This window comes from Zalophus californianus, chromosome 1 (genome assembly GCF_009762305.2).
Source record: "Zalophus californianus isolate mZalCal1 chromosome 1, mZalCal1.pri.v2, whole genome shotgun sequence".
Taxonomy (NCBI): Eukaryota; Metazoa; Chordata; class Mammalia; order Carnivora; family Otariidae; genus Zalophus; species Zalophus californianus.
In genome coordinates, this window is record NC_045595.1 from 3,164,104 (window position 1) to 3,173,928 (window position 9,825).

General features: G+C 55.9%; 1 protein-coding gene across 4 annotated transcripts; it reads right to left on the reverse strand.

Annotated features, from left to right (window-relative positions):
- Nucleotides 1-8: 8 nt before the first annotated feature.
- STAP2 (signal transducing adaptor family member 2) lies at nt 9-8,177 on the reverse strand. Of its 4 annotated transcripts, XM_027584392.1 has the most exons (13): nt 8,026-8,177; nt 5,730-5,801; nt 5,448-5,570; nt 4,097-4,153; nt 3,544-3,644; nt 3,221-3,355; nt 2,303-2,372; nt 2,109-2,211; nt 1,911-1,985; nt 769-921; nt 592-681; nt 435-509; nt 9-163 (listed from the first exon to the last, which is right to left on the reverse strand). In XM_027584392.1, exons 1-13 carry the CDS (start codon nt 8,125-8,127, stop codon nt 75-77), a joined length of 1,245 nt encoding a protein of 414 aa, XP_027440193.1. In that variant the 5' UTR covers nt 8,128-8,177; the 3' UTR covers nt 9-74. The 4 variants fall into 4 exon arrangements, with proteins under 4 accessions (XP_027440193.1, XP_027440194.1, XP_027440195.1 ...); XM_027584393.1 differs by lacking the exon at nt 1,911-1,985; XM_027584394.1 differs by lacking the exon at nt 769-921.
- Nucleotides 8,178-9,825: the final 1,648 nt, after the last annotated feature.

The following is a 9,825-nucleotide window of genomic DNA, read 5'->3' on the forward strand; positions in this document are numbered from 1 at the left end:
ACATCGGCCCTGGGGTCACTTGAACTTTTATTCTGGGAGGAGTGGTCGGCTGACTTTGGAAGCCCGAGCCCGGGTCACTGATCCCCAGCGTGTCCAGCGGAGTGCTCCAGAGCCCGCCTCCGCTGCAGTTTCTCTTCCAGCTCCGCCGTCAAATCTGCCAACCCTGGGGGGGGGGGGCGGTGTGTGACCGAGGCCTCCGCTGCACCAGGGATCCGCAGTCCGTGCCTGTGCCCCCAACCCCACACCCACCCACAACGTGCTGCAAAATCTGTGGGGCCCCGTGAAAGGTGAAAATGTACTCAAAAGCCTGGAGGAATTTCAAGATGGCTCAGCGTTAGACCGAGCATGGGGAGCTTTGGAGTGGGGGGTTCCGTGTGACTGCACAGGCCACCCACCTGGGAGGCCCACCCTGCATCGATCCCCACACGCCTCACCTGTTGTGGGGAAGAGAGTCTGCACTGAGCCGACTGCTAGCTTCTTGGCCAGGTCGCCGCTGAGGCCTTTAGGCTCTGGAGAAGGCAGATGAAGAGGTGAAGGCTGAGGCTGGCTCTGGGCTGGATGAGGGAAGGGCTGGGGAGGAGGGACTCCTACCTGGCTTGGGGGCAACGGGTGGCTTGAGTGCCTTTGCCTGGACTTTCGCCAACTTCCTGGGCTTTGGGACCGGCTGACTGGGGGAAGGCACTGTATGGACAAAGGTGTGGTGTGTTACCTCCGGCTTTGAGCCCCCTCCCCCTGTCCCCATCTCTCCTTGGCTCCCTCCCCACCTACCATCCCCGTTCGTGTAGTTGGCAGCTGGGGCATCTCCAATGGGGATCACGTAGTTCTCCTGGTTCAGGAGTGGGGGTGACCTGCCCTGGCTTGACACAGGTGTGATGGGCACGGGCGGCAGCTGCTTGGGGCCACCTGAGGCAGGTGCAGGCCCTGGTGGGAAACGGCAGTTCTTGTCTGGGCCCACGTGGTGCAGGGACACCTTCGCGGGGGTCTGTTTGCCTCCGAATGGGGATGCATGTACTCATGCCAGGATTCAGGCATGTGACCCTGTGCATGTGCGTGTCCCTGTGTAGTATAAACATGTACACTGAGTGAATCTGCATAGTTGAATATATGTAAAGGGTTTGTACACACACACCTAAACGTGTGTACGTGCATGACACTGCGTGGATACTAAAGTATGTGCTCAGGTGTTCGTCTCCATCAGTGTGCATACCCGTGTACCTCAAAATGTCTGAATTTGCGCTCGTGGGTGAGCATTTGTGTGTGCATGCCTGGTTGTGGCTTAGGTGTGCGTATGTGTGCGACACAGGACTGGAACTTTGGGACACTTGTACTCACGCATGTGTGGAGCCCTCGGCCGTGTAGGTGTCTACAAATGAGTTTCTGATTATGCAGACGGATGCAGTCCGTGTTCGTGAGTGTACAGTGTGTGTGTGTGTGTGTACATACATGCCCAGCGTGCACAAGGGTCCCCCCACATCTGCCCAGCCCCAGGAGGACCAGACTGCTTACCCCACAGACCCTTCCAGCCCCTTCTTCCTGCTCCATAAACGGGACCGCCTCCCACCTCAACAGCCACCCGGGATACTCTCTCTGGGTAGTTTCTTGCTCCAGGTGAAGCCCATCTCTACCTACTGAAATCCTTTGAGACCTTAAGCAAACACCCCCTCCTCCAGGAAGCCTTTCTCCTATTCTGCCCTCTTTCTCTGCCCAAGTCTAGGCACCGCTGCTTCCAGCCCCAGGTTCAACCGCACAGGGCTGGGAGTGTATCCGGGCTCCACAACCCGGAGGGCAGGGTCTGGGTAATTTCCGGGTCGTTGCAACTCTGGGTACAAGACTGGACACGGGCGGTGCCATGTGGGTCCCAGGTATCTCCCCACTGTGGCCCAGCGGTGCCCGCAGGGCGGGGGCATCACCTGCGCCCGGCGCCGCGGGGGTCGAACACACCACCCACACACTCTCGCCGTTCTCTTTATCCGCCTCCACGTGGCCTACAACAGAGATCGGTCCTAGCGGAGGTGCGGCGGCTGGGCATTGACCCAGGGGTGGCCCGTGGGGGCAGGAGCCGGAGAGGCACGTACTGGGTCCCCCGAGTTCCCTGAGGCCGCACCCACCTAGAACCTTCTCGTAGTTTTCGTCCAGCAGGAAGGGCACCAGCGCGTTATTGGTGTGTGACACGAAATAGTTGATCACTGCGTCGAGTGAGGCACAAGAGAACTGGAGACGGATAGGGGTCGCAGGTAAAGCTGTTGAGGAAGGGGCGCAGACCCCACCACTACGCACCCCGGGACCCCGGACCAACGCTCACCGGCTCCTCCACGTCGATCACATACTTGGGGCCCTCACGCTTCACCTTGTAATGCCGGACCACCGACTTCCTGCGCAGGCCGTGGTGAGTGGGGGGACCGGCTCAGACCAGGGAGAACCCCGCCCCTTGTCCTGGCTCCGACCCCGCGGGGGGCCTGAACTCTTCTTGCTCTCCTGCACACTGACCACGCCGAGTCCTGGCGTGGCTCTATGCGGAGAACCAGGCCCTCAACTGACTGCACCCTCCAGGAAGACCATGCCACTGGTCCTGCCACTGCCCCCAGGGAGGACCATGCCCCGATGGCTCCACCCAGGAGGCCCCGCCTCCCTACTGGGCTCTGCCTCCCTACTGGGCTCCGCCCCCGGGGTTCTGACTCCACCTTCAACTGGCCCGACCCCTCACCAGACTATCCCAAAGGAAGCTTTAATATCAGTCTCTGATCCGCTCCCAGAGTGGTTCCATCTCAAAAGCCTGATTCAATCAGTGGTTCCGTCTCAAAAGCCTGACAACAGGGAGGGCCGGGACATGACTCCACCCTCAGGGTCCTGACTCCGCCCAAGGGACTGGTTACCACCCCTGGATTTGATTTCTTCCCTGCTCCAGATGCCGAGACCCAGCTCCGACTCCGCGCCGAAGAGCCGATCCTAATCCAAAGGTCTGACCTCGCCTATAGAGTCCAGTCCCGGCTCCAGGATCTAACTCCTCCCCCAAGGGGATCCACCGCCCTGCCTGGCCCCTAGCCCCGCCCCCAGGCAGTGACTCTACCCTCCCATCCCGGGGCGGGGCCAGCCTCGGGACCTCTTGCCCCGGGAGCTCTGGCCCCGCCCCTAGGGACTACCCCCGTCCCAGCTCTAACTCCGCCCCCACGCTCGCTCCTCCTCCCTCCCCGGCTCCGGCTCCGGCGCCGCGCAGGCGCACCCATTGAACGTCTGGCGCGTGGTGACCGACACGTCGTCCCCGCCGTCCCCGCTGGGTCTCAGCAGCAGGTTTCCGCAATCGGGATAGCGCGCCAGGAGCAGCTGCGCCTCCAGCCGGCTCACCTTCATGAAGCAGCTGGGGAGGGCCGCGTCCCTCACTCAGGGCAGGCCCCGCCCCTGGATCCCAGCCCCGCCCTCCCGCGAAGCCCCGCCCCCCGGCGCCTGGACCGGGCCGCGTACGCTCGGCTGCCCTTCCCCCAGTCTCCGGCCTCGCGCTTCCGTCCGCCGCCGTCCCGGGGCCGCTCGGCCAGGCGGGGCACTCACGAGGGCACTTCGAACGCGCGGCGCGCCTTCTCTTTGGCCAGGGCGTCGGCCATCATATACAGGTGTCCGGGCAGCAGGGTCAGGTTCGACGGGACACGCAGCTGAGGGTTGATGGGGCGCCCGAGGACGCTCGGCCGTTAGGGCACGAGCGGCTTGTGCCCGTGTCACCGACGGGCACCCTGAGACCGGGGTGCGGGCCGAGCCAGGATGGGAACCCGCGTTCTGCAGCCACCCAGGGCAGGGGCAAAGAGGCTTTGGAGGGGACGTGAAGACACCTCGCTGATGGGGAGGACAGATCGGATGCTAGAATAAATGTAGGGTCTCAAACCCAGCGGCCTGCAGGGGCCAGGCAGAGGACAAATGACTAAAAGAGAAATCAGGAATGTTGACAAAAACTCCAGGCTTTTAAGTAATGGCAGGTGACTTTTACATATTTTACGTCTGTGGGCTCCACCTGGCTCACGGCCGGCGGCCGCCCGCGTGAGGGGAGGCTGCTTTGAGGGATGTAGGGTGGAAAGAGGAGAGAGGGTTCTGAGCAGGTGCCCGCGCTTACCTCGACCACCGTCAGGATGAAGCCTTTCCACATCTCCCGAGACTCCAGGCTCTCTACCTGGGGAGGGAAAGAGAAGGAGTCCATGTCAATGAGCCTCGGCCCATTCACCTGTGAAATGGGGATGAGGAATACTAGTAGTTTTCAAGGTTAAATGAGTAAGGACGTGTTCATTTAGGACGTCTGAACTTAAGTCCTTAGTAATGTGGGATGCTATCCTGTAATGTCACTGAATCAACATTTATTTATTTGTCTCTTTTATTTATTCTACATCAACTTTTTTTTAAGATCTTATTTTGAGAGAGGGAGTGAGCGAGAGAGCACGAGCAGGGGGAGGGGCAGAGGGAGGGGGAGAAGCAGACTCCCCGCGGAGCAGGGAGCCCTACACAGGGTTCCATCCCAGGACCCTGGGATCATGACCTGAGCCGAAGGCAGATGCCTAACCGACTGAGCCACCCAGGCGCCCCTGGTTTGTGTTGTTTTAAAAGTCCTTCGGCTCAGGTCAGGATCCCCTGAGATGCAGCGCTCCATCAGGCTCCCTGCTTCTCCCTCTCCCTCTGCCCCAACCCCCACCCCCTCTTGTACGCCCTCTCTCTCAAATGAATAAATAAAATCTTAAAAATAAATAAGTAAATAAAATAAAACAACATAAATCAGATGATGTATCTCCATGTATCCCTAAACCCTCCCAGGACTCCCGCCTCCTTTGGAGTAAAAGCTCAAGTCCTCCCCAGGGCCCACAGAGGGCCCCCGCACCACACAGCCCCCCTCCTCTCCCCGCCCCGCTCCCTCCCCCACACCTCACTCTGCTCCAGCCACATGGGCCTCCTCCCTGCTCCTCCCATACGCCAGGCCTCTGCTAAAGAGCCATTTCACAGCTATCCACGTTGCTGGTTCCCTTTCCTCCTTCGGGTCGTCAGTAAGGCCTTCCCTGGTCACCCTGTGTAACACTGTACCCCAACCCCCCTCTGTCCTTTCCCTAGCATCTCCCGCCACCTGACACTCCAGATATTTCACTCACTTATATTGTTTATTGTGTGTCTTCCCACTAGACTCTAAACTCCACAAGGGTGGGGATTTTTAATTGTCTTGTTCACGGCTGTGCGACTAGGAGAGTGTCAGGCACACAGTAGGTGCTCAATAACGTTGCCTGAAAGATTGCGTGCGGGCAGTGACCATCCACGGGGCTCACATCTTGTTATGACTACGCGTATGATCCCGTTTTGCAGTTGTAGAAACCAAGGCATAGAAAAGTGAAGTGAGTTGCCCCGGGTCACCAACCCAGTGGTAGACCCCATGTGACTCCATGCTAGTGTGTGTTAGTGGTACGTGTGACAGGGAGGGACGGGCCTACCTTGAACTTGATCTCTTGGTTCCAGAGGACCAGGCTGAAATAGATGTCAGGGTCTCTTGAGCTTCCCCAGGGCGCCTCATCGGTGAGCCTCACAAATGCTCCTAGGCCTAACTTCTCCACGTGCTGGGGATCCAGAAGCAGGAGTCTGAGCACCAGGCTTGTGGCTCCTCAGGCTCCTCAGGCCCTTCGGCTTGGCCACACCCACCCACACTCTCTGCTTGGTCCCCGAGGTCAGGGTTGGGGTGGGGAGACCAGCCCTTGAGCCCTCATTCCCATCCTTACCTGGGAGTCCCGATTGCTATTATAGAAATAAAGAGTGCAACCCTGGAGGCCTGCCCAGAACTTCTTGTAATCCTGAGGACGAAAGATAGAGAGCAGAAGGTGAGAAGGCAAATCTGGTTACCTCCATGACACCCACGCCTGTCTCAGGATCTTTGCACGGGCTGTTCTCTCTGCCTGGACACTCTTTCCCCAGATCTTCACACAGTTTCCTTCATCACCTGCTTTGGGTCTTTGAACAAATGTTCCTTCTCTGGGAGGCCCTCCCCATCCATGGCCCAGCCCCTCGGGATCTGTTATTCTTTGAGAAAGGACCAAAGAAATTTTGAAGGGATGGGAGATCCAGAGCAGCCCCCCAGTGTACAGAGGTAGGAGTTCTAGGAGAAAGTTGAACCAACCATCCACCCACACACCCACCCATCTACTTACTCATCCACACATACATATATCCCCCTTCTCCATGTCCACCCCATAAATATTTATTGGGATCTCCTAATTTTACAAGGCTCTGGACTCTAGAAGTACAGTAGATTCAGGATGTCTCCCCGGAATTCTGAATTGCAAATGTCCTAATTTTCTTGGAGGTCTAAGGGGCTGATAGAGCTAAGACTGTAAGATTCTGGGGTTTTTTCCAGCAAATATTCCCCGAACACCTACTCTGCACCCAGCTGTGTTGCAGGCAAAATAAATAAATGGGACTTGGCTTCTGTTTCGAAATAGATCATCTTCCAGAAGAATATAGAAAGCATAGGTACTAAAATCTGGGGTGCCTGGGTGGCTCAGTGAGTGAAGCATCCGACTCTTGGTTTTGGCTCAGGTCATGAGCTCAGGGTCCAGAGATCGGGCCCTGCTTAGGGCTCTGTGCTCAGTGGGGCATCTGCTTGAGGATTCTCTCTCTCCCTCTGCCTCTGCCCTCCCCCCCGACTCATGCTATCGCTCAAATAAATAAAACCTTAAAAAGAAAGAGAAAGCATAGATACCAAAATCCTCCAGGGAAGAGAAATTAGGGCCCCGGGAGGGACAGACCCTGAACCTTGAGATACAGAGGATGAGAAAGGCCCTCCAAGTGGGAATCTGGGAAGACTTCCTGAAGGAGGAGGTACTTTAATTAGTCCATAATGATAATGAGGATAGCTCTCATATTGACAGCTAGCATCCATTCATCAATCCACCTATAGATCCATCCATCTGCCTCTCTATCCATCTATCCATCCATCTATTCATCTACATATCCACCCACCCACCATCTGTCCGTAGATATATACACACATTTAACATTTGCTGAGGACCTATTATGTGCCAGGCACTGGGAACAGAGTAATAAGTGATTAAACTCAGCATGGTCAGACCTGCTTCCTTATGGACACACTATACACCATTGCACAAGATAATTAAACGCTCCGTGCCTCAGTTTCCCCACCTATAAAATGGCCATAGAGGTGTACCTACCTCGGAGGATGTTGTGAGAATTGGGGGTGTGAATACCAGTAAAGCACTAGCGCTTGCAGAGTCGGGTCCACAGACCACTGAGGGCTACCCCTCTCCTGTAACCATGACTAAGGCCCTCGTGTACCCACTTTGTACTAGAGAAAACTGAGGCACAAAGACAGAGTCACTTGTCCAAGGCCTGGGAGTCAGGAAGGCATGGAGCAGGGATGTGAACCTGGGTCTTGCACTCTGGGGCCAGGCCTTTCCTAGCCGCTGTGGCCTCAATGCTGTCTAGGCTGGGGAGGATGTGGGCACCTGAAGGCACAAGGCAGGGAGGAGGGAACTGGGGGTTCCTTCTGGTGGCTCTGGGGGTGGGCCCGGAAAGCAGTGGGTGGGTGTTTGGGGTTGTAGCAGGAAATGAGCACGAGCAGTGGGGAGCGAGAGATGGACCTTCCTGGGAAGGAGTATTTGGTCCTGCCATATGTGGCCCCCTCAGCTTTCACTGTCCCCATATGCCACCTGTCCTGGCCTTGACCCCTGCAGCTGAGGTTCATGGTTACTTAGGGGCTGGGGTGGGGTATGGGAGTCAGAAGTCTTCCCATTTCCTGGTGGAAGTCCCTGATCCTGCCTGTATCCAAGAGACAGAGAGACCGAGAGGGAGACACATGGAGACAGGCAGGGAGAGGCAAAGAGAAAGAGATAAATCAGCCCGGCGGGGGACAGAACCTTTTCCAGCCCCCAGCACACGCCCCGCTCCATCCAGTACCCAGTACCCACCCCGCCCCCTCGGCCAGATGCAGAGGTCTAGGCTCAGAGAAGGGCCGCCAGCCACCTAGGAGCCCAGCTGTGCCAGCTCCCTGCCCCGCCTTACCTGGTCGCCGGGTCCCTTCTTCTCCAGAAAGCTCTCATAGTAGTGTGAGGGTAGAGCACCCTTGTGTTTGGGGACCCGGGGTGGGCTTAGGGCTGAGGCCATGGCCTGGCCTCTCCTTCCAGTGGGTGCGCGCCAGCTGAGCCAGGAAGCAGAGAAACAGATTTCAGGGGAATTTCCTCTTCTGTCAGCTCCCCAGCTCCCTCCCCTGCCAGCAATGGGCGGGTGCTGGACCCGGCTTGTCCTAGGGAAATCCCAGCCTCTCTGGTCTCCCCAGGAGGTCTGGGAGGCCTGCAGGAGTTATGGAGGAGGGGGCCACTGGGAGGCTTTCAGTACAGGGCAGAGACTGGGCAGAGGGTTCACGGAGGAGGCACCTGTCTAAGCAAAGGTCTGGATGTGCGATAGGGAGGAGCGAAGGGTTGGGGCGGCAAGGGATGTGTCAAGAGAGGACAGGGCAGGAACATAGCATGAAGGTCTGAGTGCCCCTTAGGCTGCCTGCACTTTAGGCCAGCCTTACCTAGACCTACCAAAAAATCTTGCTGGGATTTTGATAGGAATTGTACCTGCATATCAATTGAGGAACACCTGACATTTTTACCATGTTGTCTTTTATTTTTTTTAGATTTTATTTTTAAGTAATCTCTACACCCGATGTGGGGCTTGGACTTAAAACCCTAAGATCAAGAGTCACGAGCTCCACTGCCCCGTCCCTATTATGTTGAGTCTTATCCATGGTCTATATCTTCACTTATTTAAATCTTTGATTTTGGGCACCTGGGTGGCTCAGTCGTTAGGCGTCTGCCTTCAGCTCAGGTCGTGATCCCAGGGTCCTGGGATCGAGCCCCACATCGGGCTCCCCGCTCAGCGGCAAGCCTGCTTCTCCCTCTCCCACTCTCTCTGCTTGTGTTCCCTTTCTAGCTGTCTCTCTCTCTGTCAAATAAATAAATAATATCTTAAATAAATATTTGATTTTGGTCATCAGCAAGGTATAGTTTTCTCATACAAGTCCTGTACCTGTTTTGGTAGACTTACATCTAAGCATTTCTTTTTTTCTTTTCTGTTTTTGAACAGTTATAAACAGCATTGTATTTTTTTATATAAGATTGTATTTATTTATTTGACAGAGAGAGAGAGAGAGAGAGCACAAGCAGGCAGAGCGGCAGGCAGACGGAGAGGAAGAAGCAGGCTCCCTACAGAGTAGAGAGCCCAATGTGGGGTTTGATCCCAGGACCGCGGGGATCATGACCTGAGCCAAAGGCAGACACTTTTTTTTTTAAGATTATTATTATTTTTAAAAGATTTTATTCACTTGACAGAGAAAGACAGAGTGAGAGAGGGAACACAAGCAGGGGGAGTGGGAGAGGGAGAAGCAGGTTTCCCACCGAGCAGGGAGCCCGATGTGGGGCTCGATCCCAGGACCCTGGGACCATGACCTGAGCACAAGGCAGCCGCTTACCGACTGAGCCACCCAGGTGCCCCCTGAAGGCAGACATTTAACCAACTGAGCCACCCCAGGCACCCCAGCATTGAATTTTTCATTCCAGATTTCACTGCTAGCACACAGATGTGCATTTATTTTTTTTAGGCATAGATTTTTAATTTTTTTTTTAATTTTTAAGTAATCTCTACATCCATAGGGGCTCAAACCTACAACCCTGGGATCAAGAGTCACACGCTCCACTGACTGAGCCAGCCAGGTGTTTTTACTTAAGGGGCACCTGGCTGGCTCAGTCGGTAGGGGATGCGATTCTTGATCTTGGGGTCATGAGTTTGAGCCCCACCTTGGAGGAATAGATTCTACTT

Coding starts and splice junctions, on each gene's coding strand:
- STAP2 (XM_027584392.1), bottom strand. CDS start 8,127: ATGGCCTCAGCCCTAAGCCCACCCCGGGTCCCCAAACACAAGGGTGCT. Junction 1,986..2,108: donor AAACTACGAGAAGGTTCTAG/GTGGGTGCGGCC, acceptor TCTCTGTTGTAG/GCCACGTGGAGGCGGATAAA. Junction 922..1,910: donor CCCCGCGGCGCCGGGCGCAG/GTGATGCCCCCG, acceptor GTTTCCCACCAG/GGCCTGCACCTGCCTCAGGT.